The sequence below is a fragment of the Pleurodeles waltl genome, chromosome 3_1, assembly GCF_031143425.1.
Source record: "Pleurodeles waltl isolate 20211129_DDA chromosome 3_1, aPleWal1.hap1.20221129, whole genome shotgun sequence".
In the NCBI taxonomy this organism is placed as follows: Eukaryota; Metazoa; Chordata; class Amphibia; order Caudata; family Salamandridae; genus Pleurodeles; species Pleurodeles waltl.
In genome coordinates, this window is record NC_090440.1 from 21027849 (window position 1) to 21050445 (window position 22597).

Below are 22597 nucleotides of genomic sequence, written 5' to 3' on the forward strand. Positions count from 1 at the left end.
CGAGGGAAGCTCGCTTTGCTACTGACACTGCTACTGTGCAAGCGTGGGAAGCTCGCTCTGCTACTGACACTGCTACTGTGCAAGCGAAGGAAGCTCGCTTTGCTACTGTCACTGCTACTGTGCAAGCGAGGGAAGCTTGCTTTGCTACTGTCACTGCTACTGTGCAAGCTAGGGAAGCTCGCTTTGCTACTGTCACTGGTACTCAGCAAGCGAAGGAAGCTCGCTTTGCTACTGTCACTGCTACTGTGCAAGCGAGGGAAGATCGCTTGGCTACTGTCACTGCTACTGTGCAAGCTAGGGAAGCTCACTTTGCTACTGTCACTGGTACTCAGCAAGCGAGGGAAGCTCCCTTTGCTACTGACACTGCTACTGTGCGAGTGAGGGAAACTCGCTTTGATATTGTCACTGCTACTGTGCAAGCGAGGGAAGCTCGCTTTGATATTGTCCCTGCTACTGTGGGAGCGAAGGAAGCTCATTTTTCTACTGTCACTAGCACTGTGTGAGTGAGGGAAGCTTGCTTTGCTACTATCACTGCTAGTGTGTGAGTGAGGGAAGCTCGCTTTGGTACTATCACTGCTAGTGTGCGCGCAAGGGAAGATCGATTTGGCACTGTCACTGCTAGTGTGTGAGTGAGGGAAGCTCGCTTTGGTAGTGTCACTGCTACTCTACTGTGTGAGTGAGGGAAGCTTGCTTTGGTGATGTCACTGCTACTGTGTGAATGAGGGAAGCTCGCTTTGGTACTGTCACTGCTACTGTGTGATCGAGGGAAACACGCTTTGGTACTGTCACTGCTACTGTGTGAGTGAGAGAAGCTTGCTTGCTTACTATCACTGCTACTGTGCGAGTGAGGGAAGCTCGTTTTACTGCTGCCTCTGTTCTGCAAGGACATAAAACTTGCACTGCTGGTGCCCAATTTGCATGTGTCTTGTTCTGGGGAAAGCTTGCGCTGAGATGCCCTGGCTGTACCGGTCGTCTGAAGGAGGGAAGCTTGCGCTGTTTGTGCCCACAAGGTGCACAACTTATATGAACAAGGGTTGTTTCCACTGCTGTTGCCTCATCAGATGGAAAAACACATAAGGTAATGAATGTGTAGGCATAAAATCCCTAAGAACCAGTAACTGTTTCACAGTATTTGATGAAATATGCCTCTGGGGAAGGCACCGGCCCCCCTAGGGGCAATAATAAAATGCTGAAAGATGTAGACAGAAAAGGGAAGCAGGATTCAGTGCTTGACCCTTTTAATCTTGGGGTAGGAAAAAGAGAGTAAAAGCACATTTAGCTCGCTCAAAATTTATATAAATAGGTCTGACAGTTTAACAAAGGGAGAACATGTATGTTGATATAAGGAATGTAACATGATCCAAGCTAGGATCCCATAACTAGGGGTGGGTGGTACACTCTGCTCCTCCGGAGGTTGCAGAGTTTTGCTCACTCCCTGCTATGCTTGGAGCATGGAGTTCTGCAAAAATCCCTACCAACCACTGCCTGGCGGAGTATTTTCTCACGCATGGCTAGTGCAAGAATCGAATGCTAGAGCGCTTCCCGGTGATGTGGATGGCTGCGGCAGGTTGTTACGGCTCTTGTTAGAAAAGCTGCCGCTCAAGTAGATCTACTCGAGTGTCAGAAAGAAGTAGCACCCTCTACTGTGCCACGTGTTGCCGTCTGCGCTAATTTTACAGCGCAAGACACGCTCATGTGCTAAAAATCAGCACCAGCAGTGCAACGTACCGGAATTTTGCTGCTCGCAGAACTCTGCAGAATCCCGCTGAGTTTTTAGGGAACTCTGCGGAATTCCACAGAGTGAAACTCTGTGAGCTCCGCCCAGGCCTACCCATTACTAGGAGACTGTCCAATCAGTGAACAGTACTGCTCCCAGGTGCTTCCCAGTGCTAGATGTCGAACACTCTGATGAGGTATAGCGCATGAAGCCGGTGAGCGTTTATCATCCTACAGGAGTACATGCATGTATGATAAGTTGTTTGGCAGTTTCTGAGAGGAGGTTTGCACTTCTCCTGTCTATTTACGGAGAGCCTACAACAGCCCTTTACCTCCTCCCTCTCCATTTTAAAAAAAATATAAAGCACATAAGCTACGCAAATAGGGGTTTCTGACACTGAGCAGAAGGATGCAGGCTGATTACCAATCTAAAGCAGCCAGGTCTTCAAGTTTTTACGAAATGCTAGAAGGGAAGTTTAGTGTGTTAGATACCTGAGCTGTACCTTTCCTGTGTGTGTGAAATGTTCCTCTACTAGTGACAAAGGTCCTTTCCTTATTCCGTGCACTAGGAAAGCTTGTGCTGCTGCTGTCATGCTGTATCTTTGTTGATGTTAAGCTTTATAAAAATCTTTCCACTACACAAAAGGCAATAAAATTTGTATTGCCAACGCTTGTTTTAATACAAGATGTGAATGAAAGAGTGAACACTCTCAAAAGGTGGGTGGAGTTTACTTTTGTTTTACATGTCAAACAAGCAGCTTTGGGAATAGAATAGATGCGTTAATAAAGTTTTAAAACATAGCTGACAAGTGACTCCATCTCATGGATGGCACCTTCAGCCAGAGCCTACACATTAGCCAACACCACTGGGTTGTTGGGGTTTGAGCCATAAGCAAAATGGTAAAAGCAAAACTACAAGTCCCATAATGCACCTTACAGTTGGGTGAAATAAAATGGGCTTGTTAGTGGTATCATATCTTATAGTGCCTCTTGGAGGCCTGTGAAATCCAAAATGAAGAACAGTACTTTCTTTTCTTGTAGGTTGAGCGGGCAGAGGTAGCAGATGGCAGAGGTAGCAGATGGCAGGGGCAGCAGATGGCAGGGGCAGCACAGGGCAGAGGTAACATAGCAGAGAGCAGAGGTCACATAGCAGAGAGCAGAGGCAGCAGAGGAAGCAGAGGGCAGGGGAAGCAGAGGGTAGGGGTAGCAGTTGGCAGGGGTAGCAGATGGCAGGGGCAGCACAGGGCAGAGGCAACATAGCAGAGGGCAGGGGCAGCACAGGGCAAGGATTGAACAGGGCAGAGGCAGCGTAGGACAGAGGTAACATAGCAGAGGCCAGAGACAGCAAGGGTAGCAGAGGGCAAGGGTAGCAGAGGGAAGGGGTAGCAGAGGGAAGAGGAAGCAGAGGGAGCACAGGGCAGGGGCAGCACAAGGCAGTGGCGGCAGAGTGCAGGGGCAGCACGAGGCAGAGGCAACAGAGGGCAAAGGGAACACAGGGCAGAGGGAGCCCTCTAGATATAAACACAAGCATCTCAGCCGCTAATGGGTTGATCATCAACACACCCAGGGAAGAGACAGCAGGATGAAGACACATCCCAGAACAAGGCAAGAAGCAGCAGGGGCTGGACACAGAGTGGTACATGACAGAGACACTAGGCAAAGGAAGCTCCAATATGAACAAATCGCTTATGGAATATGAGCAACGTTGGGTGTTTAGACTACTCACCAACACCCAGGGACGCAACAATGATACTCCTGGGTGTTAAGAAATCAAAAAGAGAATGAATGAGCCAAGTATACTTCCACAGGCCGCTTCTCAACACTCCCCCGGTGTATCTCGCACATATACTTACGGAGAGATGTAAACCCTAAAAATGAATGACTTTTTCATGTGAGAGAGGACACTCTACCATCAATAATGACATCAGCAACTATATGATCACATGAATAAAGTGAAAAGAGAGGATGGGCTATTTAAAAGTATGGACAAGACACAACGTGTGCCACAATTGTGCATTCAAGTCCTACACCAAGTTTTAAAGCAAATATCGTCTGTGTGAGTCTCATGTAGTCGCTATATATACCCGATTGTCTACCCTAACACTATGTTTTATCTCCCCCTACACTCAGGTGACTTACCTTTAAATTATCAATGAAAGGTAGGTCCTTCACCCGTATATTCACATATAGAATAACATATGAACAATATATTGCGTGTAAGCAGAGAAACACTGCCTGTGTATTTCACCCTCACTATGACCTCATCCCAATATACATAGTTCTCCAACACCGTTTAGAGTCTGCCTCAGCCTTAACAAAAACCCAATGTTCCACATTTTCTATTCAGCTTTCATTTTAGAAGAACCTATGTGGTAAAATATGGGAAACGGCTCCTCCAAATGGTAGGAGGAAGAAAATGAAGAGAAGCTTCAGGTTTTGCGTTGATCCAGAGCCCAACAGATACAGCCATCTACTGGCAGTGCTTACCTCTTCATTGCCTGGCGTCGGACTATCTCTTCTCGCGGGCTGGGAAGGCCAATTGTGCTGCTGCGGTAAAAAAATGACAGGGATGGCTTTCCAAGGAGCTCTTTTTTATATGTTTTTGTTGTTAAATATCAAAATGTAATGTGACCGAGCAATTCATGAGCTATTTAGCAAGATGTTCAGGATCCTCTTGTTAGAGGTAAACTGTTTTCAGGTTACCATTTTATATTACTTGAGTAATAACATTTTGTAATAAATGATTCATGATTTGTGAGAATTCTAGTAAAAAATTGAATATAAATTATTTTATGCAATATTATTTTGAAGACTGCAAAAGACTAATGGTTAAAAAATGGTGAACATTGCTGACTGTTGGATTGTGGCACAATCACTATTAAAAGGCTGCCCAGTGCAACATTGGTGCAGGGTTAGTATTAGCAGTCAGAACTCCAGTGCAAAGACACTACAAGCAGTAGAGCTCAGTGTATTGTTGTTGCAGGGTAAGTACACAAAACAAGCTCAGTGTCACAAACTTCACTGTGGGTCACTGCAGAAAGAGAGCTCAGCCTAACACAGGTACGGGGTCACTGCAAACAGTAAGACCTCAGTGTCACATCAGTGCAGGGTGAGTACATACAGAAAGAGATCAGTGTCACAAACACACAACAGCTGGGACACTGCAAAAACAGAGCTCAGTCTTAGATAGATGCAGGGTAGCTAAATCGAGATCTCAAGGTCACTAGAAAAAGAGTTCAGTCCAACAAAGGTGAGACAGAAGGCACAACTCTGCAGGGACTACAGACAGACCGATGCCTGTGTCAGATCAGTGCATGGTGACTCCAGGGACAGAGTTCAGTGGAGCACACACACCATCGCAGGGCCACTCACTGCAAAGAGAGAACTCATTCTAATAGAGGTGCTTGGTAACTAACCACAGCGCTCTTGGTCACTTCAGCGCAGGGGCACTACAAACAGATAGACATTAGTGCAATACCAGTGCAGTCTCACTACAAACAGACTTCAGATCAACAACAGTGCAGCATCATTACACAGTTTGCTCAGTGCAAACAGAGCACAATGTAACACCAGTGCAGGAGCAGTGCAAACAGGGCACACGTGTAACCCTAGTGCAGAGTCACCTGAAACAGAGCACAATGTAACACCAGTGCAGGGTCAGTGCAAAGAGAGCACAATGTAACACCAGTGCATGGTCAGTGTAAACAGAGCACAAAGTAACACTAGAGCAGGGTCAGTGTAAACACAGCACAATGAAACACCAGTGCAGGGTCAGTGCAAACAGGGCACAATGTAACACTAGAGCAGGGTCACCTCAAACAGAGCACAATGTAACACCAGTGCGGGGTCAGTGTAAACAGAGCACAATGTAACACCAGTGCAGAGTCACCTCAAGCACAGCACAATGTAACACCAGAGCAGGGTCACCTCAGTGTAACACTAGTGCAGGGTCAGTGCAAACAGAGCACAATGTAACACTAAAGCAGGATCAGTGCAAACAGAGCACAATGTAACACTAGAGCAGGATCAGTGCACACAGAGCACAATGTAACACCAGTGCAGGGTCAGTGCACACAGAGCACAATGTAACACCAGTGCAGGATCAGTGCACACACAGCACAATGTAACACCAGTGCAGGGTCAGTGCAAACACAGCAGAATGTAACACTAGTGCAGGGTCAGGGCACACAGAGCACAATGTAACACTAGTGCAGGGTCAGTGCAAACAAAGCACAATGTAACACCAGTGCAGGATAAGTGCAAACAGAGCACATTGTAACACCAGTGCAGGGTGAATGCAAACAGAGCACAATGTAACACTAGTGCAGGGTCAGTTTAAACAGAGCACAATGCAACACTAGTGTAGGGTCAGTGTAAACAGAGCACAATGTAACACTAGTGCAGGGTCAGTGCACACAGAGCACAATGTAACACCAGTGCAGGGTCAGTGCAAACAAAGCACAATGTAACACCAGTGCAGGGTCAGTGTAAACAGAGCACAATGTAACACCAGTGCAGGGTCAGTGCAAACAGAGCACAATGTAACACCAGTGCAGGGTCAGAGCAAACAAAGCACAATGTAACACCAGAGCAGGGTCAGTGTAAACCGAGCACAATGTAACACCAGTGCAGGGTCAGTGCAAACAGAGCACAATGTAACACTAGTGCAGGGTCAGTGCACACAGAGCACAATGTAACACCAGTGCAGGGTCAGTGCAGAGCACAATGTAACACCAGTGCAGGGTCACTGTAAACAGAGCACAATGTAACACCAGTGCAGAGTCACCTCAAGCACAGCACAATGCAACACCAGAGAAGGGTCAGTGCAAACAGAGCACAATGTAACACTAGAGCAGGGTCAGTGCAAACACAGCACAATGTAACATCAGTGCAGGATAAGTGCAAACAGAGCACATTGTAACACCAGTGCAGGGTGAATGCAAACAGAGCACAATGTAACACTAGTGCAGGGTCAGTTTAAACAGAGCACAATGCAACACTAGTGCAGGGTCAGTGTAAACAGAGCACAATGTAACACCTGTGCAGGGTCAGTGCAAACAAAGCACAATGTAACACCAGTGCAGGGTCAGTGCAAACAGAGCACAATGTAACACCAGTGCAGGGTCAGTGTAAACAGAGCACAATGTAACACCAGTGCAGAGTCACCTCAAGCACAGCACAATGGAACACCAGAGAAGGGTCAGTGCAAACAGAGCACAATGTAACACTAGAGCAGGGTCAGTGCAAACAGGGCACAATGTAACACCAGTGCAGGGTCAGTGCAAACACAGTACAATGTAACACCAGTGCATGGTCAGTGTAAACAGAGCACAATGTAACACCAGTGCAGGGTCAGTACAAACAGAGCACATTGTAACACCAGTGCAGGGTGAATGCAAACAGAGCACAATGTAACACTAGTGCAGGGTCAATGTAAACAGAGCACAATGTAACCCTAGAGCAGGATCGGTGCAAACAAAGCACAATGCAACACTAGTGCAGGGTCAGTGCAAACAGAGCACAATGTAACACTAGTGCAGGGTCAGTGCACACAGAGCACAATGTAACACAAGTGCAGGGTCAGTGCAAACAAAGCACAATTTAACACCAGTGCAGGGTCAGTGCAAACAGAGCACAATGTAACACCAGTGCAGGGTCAGTGTAAACAGAGCACAATGTAACACCAGTGCAGGGTCAGTGCAAACAAAGCACAATGTAACACCAGTGCAGGGTCAGTGCAAACAGAGCACAATGTAACACCAGTGCAGGGTCAGTGTAAACAGAGAACAATGTAACACTAGTGCAGGGTCAGTGCAAACAGAGCACATTGTAACACCAGTGCAGGGTGAATGCAAACAGAGCACAATGTAACACTAGTGCAGGGTCAATGTAAACAGAGCACAATGTAACACTAGAGCAGGATCGGTGCAAACAAAGCACAATGTAACATTAGTACAGGGTCAGTGTAAACAGAGCACAATGTAACACCAGTGCAGGGTCAGTGTAAACAGAGCACAATGTAACACTAGTGCAGGGTCAGTGCTCACTAGTGCAGGGTCAGTGCAAACAAAGCACAATGTAAAACCAGTGCAGGGTCAGTGTAAACAGAGCACAATGTAACACCAGTGCAGAGTCACCTCAAGCACAGCACAATGTAACACCAGAGAAGGCTCAGTGCAAACAGAGCACAGTGTAACACTAGTGCAGGGTCAGTGCACATAGAGCACAATGTAACACTAGTGCAGGGTCAGTGCAAACAAAGCACAATGTAACACCAGTGCAGGGTCAGTGCAAACAGAGCACAATGTAACACCAGTGCAGGGTTAGTGTAAACAGAGCACAATATAACACCAGTGCAGGGTCAGTGTAAACAGAGCACAATGTAACACCAGTGCAGAGTCACCTCAAGCACAGCACAATGTAACACCAGAGAAGGGTCAGTGCAAACAGAGCACAATGTAACACCAAGTGCAAAGTCACCTCAAGCACAGCACAATGTAACACCAGAGAAGGGTCAGTGCAAACAGAGCACAATGTAACACCAGAGAAGGGTCAGTGCAAACAGGGCACAATGTAACACCAGAGAAGGGTCAGTGCAAACAGAGCACAATGTAACACCAGTGCAGGGTCAGTGTAAACAGAGCACAATGTAACACCAGTGCAGGGTCAGTGTGAACACAGCACAATGTAACACCAGAGCAGGGTCAGTGTAAACAGAGCACAATGTAACACCAGTGCAGGGTCAGTGTAAACAGAGCACAATGTAACACTAGCGCAGGGTCAGTGCAAACAGAGCACATTGTAACACCAGTGCAGGGTGAATGCAAACAGAGCACAATGTAACACCAGTGCAGGGTGAATGCAAACAGAGCACAATGTAACACTAGAGCAGGATCAGTGCAAACAGAGCACAATGTAACACCAGTGCAGGATCAGTGTGTAAACAGAGCACAATGTAACACCAGTGCAGAGTCACCTCAATCACAGCACAATGTAACACCAGAGAAGGGTCACCTCAAGCACAGCACAATGTAACACTAGTGCAGGGACAGTGCAAACAGAGCACAATGTAACACTAGTGCAGGGTCAGTGCACACAGAGCACAATGTAACACTAGTGCAGGGTCAGTGCACACAGAGCACAATGTAACACTAGTGCAGGGTCAGTGCAAACAGAGCACAATGTAACAAAAGTGCAGGGTCAGTGCAAACAGAGCACAATGTAACACAGTGCAGGATCAGTGCACACAGAGCACAATGTAACACAGTGCAGGATCAGTGCACACAGAGCACAATGTAACACTAGTGCAGGGTCAGTGTAAACGGAGCACAATGTAACACTAGTGCAGGGTCAGTGCACACAGAGCACAATGTAACACTAGTGCAGGGTCAGTGCAAACAAAGCACAATGTAACACCAGTGCAGGGTGAGTGTAAACAGAGCATAATGTAACACCAGTGCAGCGTCACCTCAAGCACAGCACAATGTAACACCAGTGCAGGGTCAGTGCACACAGAGCACAATGTAACACCAGTGCAGGGTTAGTGTAAACAGAGCACAATATAACACCAGTGCAGGGTCAGTGTAAACAGAGCACAATGTAACACCAGAGCAGGGTCAGTGTAAACAGAGCACAATGTAACACCAGTGCGGGGTCAGTGCACACAGAGCACAATGTAACGCCAGTGCAGGGTTAGTGTAAACAGAGCACAATGTAACACCAGTGCAGGGTTAGTGTAAACAGAGCACAATATAACACCAGTGCAGGGTCAGTGTAAACAGAGCACAATGTAACACCAGAGCAGGGTCAGTGTAAACAGAGCACAATGTAACACCAGTGCAGGGTCAGTGCACACAGAGCACAATGTAACACTAGTGCAGGGTCAGTGCACTCAGAGCACAATGTAACACCAGTGCAGTGCAGAGTCAGTGCAGGGTCAGTGCAAACAAAGCACAATGTAACACCAGTGCAGGGTCAGTGTAAACCGAGCACAATATAACACCAGTGCAGGGTCAGTGCAAACAGAGCACAATGTAACACCAGTGCAGGGTCAGTGCACACAGAGCACAATGTAACACTAGTGCAGGGTCAGTGCACACAGAGCACAATGTAACACCAGTGCAGTGCAGAGTCAGTGCAGGGTCAGTGCAAACAAAGCACAATGTAACACCAGTGCAGGGTCAGTGTAAACAGAGCACAACGTAACACCAGAGCAGGGTCAGTGTAAACAGAGCACAATGTAACACCAGAGCAGGGTCAGTGTAAACAGAGCACAATGTAACACCAGTGCAGGGTCAGTGTAAACAGAGCACATTGTAACACCAGTGCAGGGTCAGTGTAAACAGAGCACATTGTAACACCAGTGCAGGGTCAGTGTAAACAGAGCACAATGTAACACCAGTGCAGGGTGAATGCAAACAGAGCACAATGTAACACTAGTGCAGGGTCAGTGTGTAAACAGAGCACAATGTAACACCAGGGCAGAGTCACCTCAATCACAGCACAATGTAACACCAGAGAAGGGTCACCTCAAGCACAGCACAATGTAACACTAGTGTAGGGTCAGTGCAAACAGAGCACAGTGTAACACTAGTGCAGGGTCAGTGCACACAGAGCACAATGTAACACCAGTGCAGGGTCAGTGTAAACAGAGCACAATGTAACACTAGTGCAGGGTCAGTGCACACAGAGCACAATGTAACACTAGTGCAGGGTCAGTGCAAACAAAGCACAATGTAACACCAGTGCAGGGTCAGTGCAAACAGAGCACAATGTAACACAGTGCAGGATCAGTGCACACAGAGCACAATGTAACACTAGTGCAGGGTCAGTGTAAACAGAGCACAATGTAACACTAGTGCAGGGTCAGTGCACACAGAGCACAATGTAACACTAGTGCAGGGTCAGTGCAAACAAAGCACAATGTAACACCAGTGCAGGGTCAGTGTAAACCGAGCACAATGTAACACCAGTGCAGGGTCAGTGCAAACAAAGCACAATGTAACACTAGTGCAGGGTCAGTGCAAACAGAGCACAATGTAACACCACTGCAGGGTCAGTGTAAACAGAGCACAATGTAACACCAGTGCAGCGTCACCTCAAGCACAGCACAATGTAACACCAGAGAAGGGTCAGTGCAAAAAGAGCACAATGTAACACTAGAGCAGGGTCAGTGCACACAGAGCACAATGTAACACCAGAGAAGGGTCAGTGTAAACAGAGCACAATATAACACCAGTGCAGGGTCAGTGTAAACAGAGCACAATGTAACACTAGTGCAGGGTCAGTGCACACAAAGCACAATGTAACACCAGTGCAGGGTCAGTGTAAACAGAGCACAATGTAACACCAGAGCAGGGTCAGTGTAAACAGAGCACAATGTAACACCAGAGCAGGGTCAGTGTAAACAGAGCACAATGTAACACCAGTGCAGGGTCAGTGCACACAGAGCACAATGTAACACCAGTGCAGGGTTAGTGTAAACAGAGCACAATAAAACACCAGTGCAGGGTCAGTGTAAACAGAGCACAATGTAACACCAGAGCAGGGTCAGTGTAAACAGAGCACAATGTAACACCAGTGTAGGGTCAGTGCACACAGAGCACAATGTAACACCAGTGCAGGGTCAGTGCACACAGAGCACAATATAACACCAGTGCAGGGTCAGTGTAAACAGAGCACAATGTAACACTAGTGCTGGGTCAGTGCACACAGAGCACAATGTAACACAGTGCAGGGTCAGTGTAAACAGAGCACAATGTAACACCAGAGCAGGGTCAGTGTAAACAGAGCACAATGTAACACCAGAGCAGGGTCAGTGTAAACAGAGCACAATGTAACACCAGTGCAGGGTCAGTGCACACAGAGCACAATGTAACACCAGTGCAGGGTTAGTGTAAACAGAGCACAATATAACACCAGTGCAGGGTCAGTGCAAACAGAGCACAATGTAACACCTGTGCAGGGTTAGTGCAAACAGAGCACAATGTAACACAGTGCAGGATCAGTGCACACAGAGCACAATGTAACACTAGTGCAGGGTCAGTGTAAACAGAGCACAATGTAACACTAGTGCAGGGTCAGTGCACACAGAGCAGAATGTAACACTAGTGCAGGGTCAGTGCAAACAAAGCACAATGTAACACCAGTGCAGGGTCAGTGTAAACCGAGCACAATGTAACACCAGTGCAGGGTCAGTGCAAACAAAGCACAATGTAACACTAGTGCAGGGTCAGTGCAAACAGAGCACAATGTAACACCAGTGCAGGGTCAGTGTAAACAGAGCACAATGTAACACCAGTGCAGCGTCACCTCAAGCACAGCACAATGTAACACCAGAGAAGGGTCAGTGCAAAAAGAGCACAATGTAACACTAGAGCAGGGTCAGTGCACACAGAGCACAATGTAACACCAGAGAAGGGTCAGTGTAAACAGAGCACAATATAACACCAGTGCAGGGTCAGTGTAAACAGAGTACAATGTAACACTAGTGCAGGGTCAGTGCACACAGAGCACAATGTAACACCAGTGCAGGGTCAGTGTAAACAGAGCACAATGTAACACCAGAGCAGGGTCAGTGTAAACAGAGCACAATGTAACACCAGAGCAGGGTCAGTGTAAACAGAGCACAATGTAACACCAGTGCAGGGTCAGTGCAAACAGAGCACAATGTAACACCAGAGAAGGGTCAGTGCAAACAGAGCACAATGTAACACTAGAGCAGGGTCAGTGTAAACAGGGCACAATGTAACACCAGTGCAGGGTCAGTGTAAACAGAGCACAATGTAACACTAGTGCAGGGTCAGTGCACACAGAGCACAATGTAACACTAGTGCAGGGTCAGTGCAAACAAAGCACAATGTAACACCAGTGCAGGGTCAGTGCAAACAGAGCACAATGTAACACAGTGCAGGATCAGTGCACACAGAGCACAATGTAACACTAGTGCAGGGTCAGTGTAAACAGAGCACAATGTAACACTAGTGCAGGGTCAGTGCACACAGAGCACAATGTAACACTAGTGCAGGGTCAGTGCAAACAAAGCACAATGTAACACCAGTGCAGGGTCAGTGTAAACCGAGCACAATGTAACACCAGTGCAGGGTCAGTGCAAACAAAGCACAATGTAACACTAGTGCAGGGTCAGTGCAAACAGAGCACAATGTAACACCACTGCAGGGTCAGTGTAAACAGAGCACAATGTAACACCAGTGCAGCGTCACCTCAAGCACAGCACAATGTAACACCAGAGAAGGGTCAGTGCAAAAAGAGCACAATGTAACACTAGAGCAGGGTCAGTGCACACAGAGCACAATGTAACACCAGAGAAGGGTCAGTGTAAACAGAGCACAATATAACACCAGTGCAGGGTCAGTGTAAACAGAGCACAATGTAACACTAGTGCAGGGTCAGTGCACACAAAGCACAAAGTAACACCAGTGCAGGGTCAGTGTAAACAGAGCACAATGTAACACCAGAGCAGGGTCAGTGTAAACAGAGCACAATGTAACACCAGAGCAGGGTCAGTGTAAACAGAGCACAATGTAACACCAGTGCAGGGTCAGTGCACACAGAGCACAATGTAACACCAGTGCAGGGTTAGTGTAAACAGAGCACAATAAAACACAAGTGCAGGGTCAGTGTAAACAGAGCACAATGTAACACCAGAGCAGGGTCAGTGTAAACAGAGCACAATGTAACACCAGTGTAGGGTCAGTGCACACAGAGCACAATGTAACACCAGTGCAGGGTCAGTGCACACAGAGCACAATGTAACACCAGTGCATGGTCAGTGTAAACAGAGCACAATGTAACACCAGTGCAGGGTCAGTGCAAACAGAGCACAATGTAACACTAGTGCTGGGTCAGTGCACACAGAGCACAATGTAACACAGTGCAGGGTCAGTGTAAACAGAGCACAATGTAACACCAGAGCAGGGTCAGTGTAAACAGAGCACAATGTAACACCAGAGCAGGGTCAGTGTAAACAGAGCACAATGTAACACCAGTGCAGGGTCAGTGCACACAGAGCACAATGTAACACCAGTGCAGGGTTAGTGTAAACAGAGCACAATATAACACCAGTGCAGGGTCAGTGCAAACAGAGCACAATGTAACACCTGTGCAGGGTTAGTGCAAACAGAGCACAATGTAACACAGTGCAGGATCAGTGCACACAGAGCACAATGTAACACTAGTGCAGGGTCAGTGTAAACAGAGCACAATGTAACACTAGTGCAGGGTCAGTGCACACAGAGCAGAATGTAACACTAGTGCAGGGTCAGTGCAAACAAAGCACAATGTAACACCAGTGCAGGGTCAGTGTAAACCGAGCACAATGTAACACCAGTGCAGGGTCAGTGCAAACAAAGCACAATGTAACACTAGTGCAGGGTCAGTGCAAACAGAGCACAATGTAACACCAGTGCAGGGTCAGTGTAAACAGAGCACAATGTAACACCAGTGCAGCGTCACCTCAAGCACAGCACAATGTAACACCAGAGAAGGGTCAGTGCAAAAAGAGCACAATGTAACACTAGAGCAGGGTCAGTGCACACAGAGCACAATGTAACACCAGAGAAGGGTCAGTGTAAACAGAGCACAATATAACACCAGTGCAGGGTCAGTGTAAACAGAGTACAATGTAACACTAGTGCAGGGTCAGTGCACACAGAGCACAATGTAACACCAGTGCAGGGTCAGTGTAAACAGAGCACAATGTAACACCAGAGCAGGGTCAGTGTAAACAGAGCACAATGTAACACCAGAGCAGGGTCAGTGTAAACAGAGCACAATGTAACACCAGTGCAGGGTCAGTGCAAACAGAGCACAATGTAACACCAGAGAAGGGTCAGTGCAAACAGAGCACAATGTAACACTAGAGCAGGGTCAGTGTAAACAGGGCACAATGTAACACCAGTGCAGGGTCAGTGTAAACAGGACACAATGTAACACTAGAGTAGGATCCGTGCAAACAGACCACAACGTAACACTAGAGCAGACTGAGTATGGACTGATCTCAGCGTGACGTCAGTGCCAGGCGACTACACACATACAAGGCTCGAGTTAACTGCAGCCAAGTACACATTAAATATTGCGAATAAAGGTCCCTCTCTCGTCCCCCATACCTGCGCCCCTGTGACCCCACCATCCTGGCTGATCGGGGTCTGCATGTCATGTGAGACCTACAACATGACTCTTGAGCCAAGGACCCTGTGCATGCTGGGATATGTAGGCCAGGGCCCAGGGTGGACAAAAGTGAACCTTAGGTCCGGTATTTCATCACTTTTGGCGGAGAAACAGGGGGTGGTTGCGGACTCAGGCGTGACACTAAAGCCTCCCGGGGCCTGTGCCACGGGGGCACCTAGTGCCTGTCCTACACCTTCCTGGAGCTACACTCGCTTGATGGGGTGAGACCTGGAGAATATTAATTGGTGCCAAGTGGCTCCATTCCCAGCTGGACACCCCCGGCCAGGCCGGCTTTAGAGCCAACAACACGCTGGATGCAAGGATGTGTAAGGTCAGAGCTGAGATGCTAAAATCGAAATTACAAGTCACCGGCGGCAGGGTTAGGGGAGACGCACCCCCAGATATGAACACAAGTTGTGTAAATGAAAAGGGAAGCCTGGGGGACAGGGGATCTGTGAACACTGATCTAGAATGAGAAAAAAAAACCCAGCTAAGGGTACCGAACCCCAGCTGAGAAGCAGCGGTACTCTCCCAAAGAAGGGACTGAACCCCTGCTAAGAAGCAGCGGTACTCTCCCAATGAAGGTACTGAACGGTACTCTCCCATTGAAGGTACTGAACCCCTGCTGAAAAGCAGCAGTACTCTCCCAATGAAGGTACTGAACCCCTGCTGAGAAGCAGCGGAACTCTCCCAATGAAGGTACTGAACCCCTGCTAAGAAGCAGCGGTACTCTCCCAATGAAGGTACTGAACGGTACTCTCCCATTGAAGGTACTGAACCCCTGCTGAGAAGCAGCGGTACTCTCCCAATGAAGGGACTGAACCCCTGCTGAGAAGCAGCGGAACTCTCCCAATGAAGGTACTGAACGGTACTCTTCCACTGAAGGTACTGAACCCCTGCTGAAAAGCAGCAGTACTCTCCCAATGAAGGTACTGAACGGTACTCTCCCACTGAAGGTACTGAACCCCTGCTGAAAAGCAGCAGTACTCTCCCAATGAAGGTACTGAACGGTACTCTCCCAATGAAGGGACTGAACCCCAGCTGAGAAGCAGCGGTACTCTCCCAAAGAAGGGACTGACCCCCTGCTGAGAAGCAGCGGTACATTGGCAGTACTCTCCCAATGAAGGGACTGAACCCCAGAAGAGAAGTACATGTATTCGCCTTTTAATTGTACTGAAACACTGCTGAGATGCGTCAGTACTCTCCCTTTGAAGATACTGAACTCCTGCTGCAAAGTGTGGTACTCTCCCAGTAAAGGTACTGAACGGTACTCTCCCACTGAAGGTACTGAAGCCCTGCTTAGAAGTGTGGGACTCTCCTGTTGAAGGTACTGAACCCCTGCTTAGAAGCACCAGTACTCTCCCATTAAAGGTACTGAACCCTGCTGAGAAGTGTGGGACTCTCCTGTTGAAGGTACTGAACCCCTGCTTAGAAGCACCAGTACTCACCAATTGAAGGTACTGAACCCCTGCTGAGAAGTGTGGGACTCTCCCGTTAAAGGTACTGAACCCCGGCTTAGAAGCACCAGCACCCTCCCCTTGAAGGTACTAAACCCCTGCTTAGAAGCACCAGTACTCTCCCATTGAAGGTACTGAACCCTGCTGAGAAGTGTGGGACTCTCCCGTTGAAGGTACTGAACCCCTGCTTAGAAGCACCAGCACCCTCCCCTTGAAGGTACTGAACCCCTGCTGAGAAGAGCAGATTCTCTCCCTCTCTAGTTGAAGAGGGGCAGGCACTCAGTGCTTGACGGTACCTGACACTTTAAAGCACTGGAAGCGCTATATTTATGGTTTGTAATGCTGGGCTCTCTTGAGGGTATAGCGTTTGTCTGGCACTGGTGCAGCTCCTGGAGGGAAGGCGCTGGGAGCACGTGCGCAGGTGCGCGTGCACGACATGTGGGTGGTGGAGCACGGGCCTCTACCCACGCTGACATCAGTCGCAGGGAGTGTGTAAGTGTAGCGACAAAGCGCCACGGTGTCATTAGTTGGCGCTTTGGTGGGTGCAGACAGTCGCATGTAAGCATGCAGTAACAGACGGCTGCACATTGAACTAGGGCACCTTATGGTGAAAAGTGAGTACACAGGGGCCTTGTGACGACATATAAGCAGTCAGAGCGGAAACTACGTCAGACAAGGCCTGGTATGAACAAGGGCACAATTACTTTTCTTATGTGATAGAATTGTTTGCCAAATGCCATGTTTTTTCCCCTTTTTTATGCATGATGAAATGAATTGATTTGAATCACGTGTTGTGCCGAGACATGACAAACATTGGCAAAGCCAAAAGGGCTCTCCTTTGTGGATACCGGCTCTGTCATTGCCTTTTGTTCATGCTGTACAGAACGCGAATTGCCAGCTTTGGCAAAGATTTGTGGCCATGCATGTAGCGCAGCACAACTTCTGTGCAGCATGGCTAAAAGTAATGATAAAAACAAGCATTTGCAATGCAATAGGTTTCACATTTTCTTGGGTTAGAGCTATTGGCATTGTCAATTCAGAACTGGCCTTTTCTTGCCACATAAATTGGTCAACCCTGCCTCACAATTTTGTTTTTTCCTGTTATGTTTTGATGTCTACTGGATGCTACTGACATTAGAAATCACCAGCCATTGAGGAGAGACGAGAAGATGACTGCATTACCTCAAGAACAGATATTGGAAAATAAAGCTGGAAAAGTGTTTTCCTTTTATTTTAACAGAATGAAAAGTCTTACAAGTATCCTTGCTTTGCATTTCAACAATGCTCTAATGAAGTTAACAATAGCAGAGCAGCCTGAGAAGTTTTATGGTCCCAATAAAAGAGAGAAGGGCTGGCACACAGGGGCCCTGGAGAGAGAGACTCCAGATGGGAAGCTCTGCAAGTTTCACATCATTGCTTCTAAGTTTAGCTACATTCTACCAGAAAGGGCATTTTGTGGCTTTTTGTGAGCAGTGACTAAATGTTTAGGCACTGGGGGTTTCTTTTTGTAAAATAAGCTCATGCGGAACGCTGCAATAAAGGGGAGGCAGCTAACAGCCTAAAACATCTACAGTGAAGAGGGAGAAACAAAGAAATAACAAAAATAGTCCATCACAGCGACAGATAAAGAAACCAAAGTGGAATATTACAGTTGTTCACTGCTCTGACACAGAAAAAGGAGTGAGAAAAAGGCAGAACTGACCACTAGCAAGCAAGAATTTTTAAAGGACACTGCAACCAACAAATGAAATCGCTTTAAGCCATAAGAAGTATACTAAAAGTATACACGTGTTCGAAGGCTTACGCTCAATATAAAAAGACTGATGCACCCAGGGTTAATGCACGTGACTGCATCACAGCACTTTTTAAAACCAGTTTGTGACACACTGCAAAGCATCCATGCAGCTGTACAGCATGGCTGCAAAACACTGCCAAAGCAGGCTCTCATGACCGAGACCTACTGGCTTTCTCAATGCTTGTACTTTTTTCCTACCAGTGCTGGGTGCACACTGTTGGATAGTGGTGACTACAAGAGACATTTTTCTGTGACGGCCAGCCAATAAGAAAACAGCAGGTTCCAAATCCAAAGTAAAATTTGTGAATCAACAATAAATGAGCAGAGATGAAGCCCCCTAGTCCAAAGGTGTTGTCTTTATGTATTTATGTGTTTTAAATTGATTCACACCTCAGTGGAGGTTCTACATACTAATGGTCCAAATATCTCCAAAATGTAACCTTTTCATGCCCAGTCCAGAACACTTAAAAAAACTAATTTCTAGAAAATGTCTGAATAGATTTACACCAAATTGGGTAAAGCTCAATTTACACACCCAGGGCCAAATTTTCATTGCTGCTGCAACACAATACCACTGGCAGTACGTCACTTTGTGACCATCCAACAGCGCAGCGTGCCCACACAAATTTACAAGGCCAGGTAGAGCCACATTTCGTGGCTTTCATGGCCTTGTAAATATGGACCACTTTCATGCATAACTCTGTGTGAAAGGGGCGTTCCATGGGTGGTGTTGTGGGTGTTCCCACATAACACCCATGGACCGCGATGCTCTCCCAGATTTACAAGGCTGGGAATGCACCAGATTCCTCTGCCACCCCAGGGGTGGCGTAATAATGGCGCAACGTGGAGAAATAACTTTATTTCTCCTCGTTTTTTGCTCTTTCAATGTGTGCTGCATTGGGAAAACGCCATTAATGATTGTTTATGTGCAGGAAGGTGTCCCTTCCTGACAATAAACAATCATCCGTACGACGCAGGCATCCTTGCACCATGTGCAAGAGTACTCGCGTTCGCGCTGGCAGCCAATTGTTCACCAGCGCATGGGAAAGTACACGGATGCGTCGTGTTACTGTAAATACAACGCATCCTTTCTCTTTCCTAATGATGCAGCACGGTGCAGCAAGCTGGCTTGCAGCGCCACGCTGCGTCATTTTTTTGTAAACATGGGTCCAAGTTTCATGTAATTCCGTTCAGGCGTTTTTGTATCACTGAGCTGACAATCCATTTGGAGGGAGAGAGAGGGGAAGAGAGAGGGGAAGAGAGAGAGAGAGAGAGGGGAAGAGAGAGAGAGAGAGAGAGAGAGAGAGAGAGAGGGGAAGAGAGAGGGGAAGAGAGAGAGAGAGAGAGACTGTAAAAAAACACAAGCAAAAAATAAATAACTGGAATTCACCAGATATAGTTTACTGAGCTAATTAAAACTTATGTCTCTGCCATGCACTGCTTATGACCTCACGTAACATCACTGACTATGTCACTCATGAGATGTTAAGTGTACAGTAACAGTAGGTAGGGACTGAAGTTGGAATGTTTAGGTTTGGATTGCTTTTCCCAAATAAACTGCTGATGAAGCGACACATAATGGTGATGGGCAGAGGTTTTCTGCAACCTTATGGCCGCATCCACTACCGCAGAATTGTGTTTTTAGCTCAAATGGATGAAACCAATAATACCAGAGAATGTGCTACATAATTTGATTTTTTGCCTCATAATTTAGAAAAAACCTTTCTGTATAATCCTATTGAACTCGACAATGGAGAAGGTCAGCACAGGGCTGTCATTATGAGGGGGAAACCCTTATTTCAGGAAGAACTGTGACATATGTCCCATACTTCACAATAACCTGTGAAATATGGATTTGGATACCACTGCACTTTACACAAAACCATATCTGATGCCAGACTCTGCCCAGACCCAGCACTGCTTGGGCTTGCTTCTAACAGGACAGACTCTCCCAGCTATGATACCCTGGGAGCCAGGATCCCCTGCACAGGAGAGTGCAGGAGGGAGGCACAGCTTCTATCTGGAGGTGAACTGGCCTAGAAAGAAACGGGGCAGTTTCACAACATCCAGAAGACTGCAACATATCAGTCTAGTGACTTCCAAGCGACTACCCGGCACCACTGCCTCTTCAGGGACCCGCTCAGATTCCCATACATTGTTCATAAACTAGTTCAGTTCTCCCCACATCCCCTTGCAGACTGAGCCCAGGATGTGCTGGAGCTGAATGTAGTTTTAGACCCTGGAGTGATGGGGTTAGTTTGAGACCTGGAAGTTATTTAGGGGTGCTGAAGTTAATTTTTAGACCCTGGCCTTCTGTGAGGTGGGACGGTGGTTCATCTACAGCAGTACATAGCATGTTGATCAGAAATGTTGCACAACAGGACAGGGTGTCAGTCACATACGACAGGGAGCAGGCGGGGTAGTTTACATGCTTTAGCAATCAGGCTGACTGTGGTATGGAAAACAACGTAAAGGCAAGCTGAAGTCGAAGCACAAACAAACTAACGTACGCAACACACACAGGTCACAGGCCAGTCTTCCTCATCCTATTTACTTATTTACGTTTTAACGTATCTTCACTAGTTTGACTGACTCTATGTCAGTCATGCGCTTGGAGGTTCAGGTGGGTTACTAATGTTGTAAATGCCCGTGGAGAGGAGCTGCCCAGAGGCGACTGTGGGAGTTTGGTCCTCTGGGGGGGCTACTGAAAGACGCATGGGTGGGAGTCTGGGAGCAGCACAGGGTGGTGCGGGTGAGGTCAGGAGATGCTAAGTACCTGATCTTAGCTTGAAGTGGGGCTGCAGAAGCTTAGGGCTTCAGAGAGGGACTTCGTGGATGACTTGTCGGAGTTCCTCTGAGTAAATCATGCTTGTTAAGGGAGCTCATACCGAGGTTCAGGCAGTAAAGATTAAGGGGATCATTATGACTTGGGTGAACAGAAAAGGCTGTCCACCGAAGTCCTGACGGGCAGTGAAGCTGCCTCCTCGCGGGCCCCATTACGAGGTGCCCGCTGGATCAGCGGGCAGAAACTCTGTTTCTGCCCGCTAGCCCAGCGGGAAATGGCCTACAGCATTGTCGCCGGCTCTATTATAATAGAGCCGGCGACAATGCTGTAGTGCGTAGGGTGCACCAGCACCCGTTGCGATGTGCACTGTCAACATCACAACGGGGGTGGCCAAGAGGGCCCGTGCTTTGCCCATGCCAAGTGAATGGGCAATGCAGGGGCCCCCCTGGGGCACTTCTTTGCCAGCCTTTTCATCGGGGTGCTACCGCCATGAAACCACTGGTGGAGAAAGGACTTGTAACCACCAGGGCAGCGCTGCCCTGACGGATTAGGATCGCCAGACCAACGACTGCTGGGATTATTGCAGAGGTTTAGGCTCTCAGGTTATATCTGACTGCTGGGATAATTGCAGAGTTTTAGGCTCAGAGGTTATATCTGACTGCTGGGATTATTGCAGAGTTTTAGGCTCAGAGGTTATATCTGACTGCTGGGATTATTGCAGAGTTTTAGGCTCTCAGGTTATATCTGACTGCTGGGATTATTGCAGAGTTTTAGGCTCTCAGGTTATATCTGACTGCTGGGATAATTGCAGAGTTTTAGGCTCTCACTTTATATCTGACTGCTGGGATTATTGCAGAGTTTTAGGCTCTCAGGTTATATCTGACTGCTGGGATAATTGCAGAGTTTTAGGCTCTCAGGTTATATTTGACTGCTGGGATTATTGCAGAGTTTTAGGCTCAGGTTATATCTGGCTGCTGGGATAATTGCAGAGTTTTAGGCTCTCACTTTATATCTGACTGCTGGGATAGTTGCAGAGTTTTAGGCTCTAAAGTTATATCTGACTGCTGGGATTATTGCAGAGTTTTAGGCTCTCAGGTTATATCTGACTGCTGGGATTATTGCAGAGTTTTAGGCTCTCAGGTTATATCTGACTGCTGGGATTATTGCAGAGTTTTAGGCTCTCAGGTTATATCTGACTGCTGGGATTATTGCAGAGTTTTAGGCTCTCAGGTTATATTTGACTGCTGGGATTATTGCAGAGTTTTAGGCTCTAAGGTTATATCTGACTGCTGGGATTATTGCAGAGTTTTAGGCTCAGAGGTTATATCTGACTGCTGGGATAATTGCAGAGTTTTAGGCTCTCACTTTATATCTGACTGCTCGGATTATTGCAGAGTTTTAGGCTCTCAGGTTATATCTGACTGCTGGGATTATTGCAGAGTTTTAGGCTCAGGTTATATCTGGCTGCTGGGATTATTGCAGAGTTTTAGGCTCTCACTTTATATCTGACTGCTGGGATAGTTGCAGAGTTTTAGGCTCTAAAGTTATATCTGACTGCTGGGATTATTGCAGAGTTTTAGGCTCTCAGGTTATATCTGACTGCTGGGATTATTGCAGAGTTTTAGGCTCAGAGGTTATATCTGACTGCTGGGATTA

The 22597-nt window shown here is 47.3% G+C and overlaps 1 protein-coding gene across 15 annotated transcripts in view; it reads right to left on the reverse strand.

Moving 5' to 3' along the window:
• Window positions 1–22597, reverse strand: part of DGKZ (diacylglycerol kinase zeta) — a 731702-nt gene that overhangs the window by 339835 nt on the left and 369270 nt on the right. For 7 of the 15 annotated variants that reach the window (XM_069221725.1, XM_069221729.1, XM_069221724.1 and 4 more), the window contains one exon: window positions 4204–4263. The exons of the other annotated variants lie outside the window; for them this stretch is intronic. In XM_069221725.1, the coding sequence (XP_069077826.1) occupies window positions 4204–4263 (60 nt within the window). The remainder of the gene's footprint in view (window positions 1–4203; window positions 4264–22597) is intronic. 15 annotated transcript variants of the gene reach the window in all.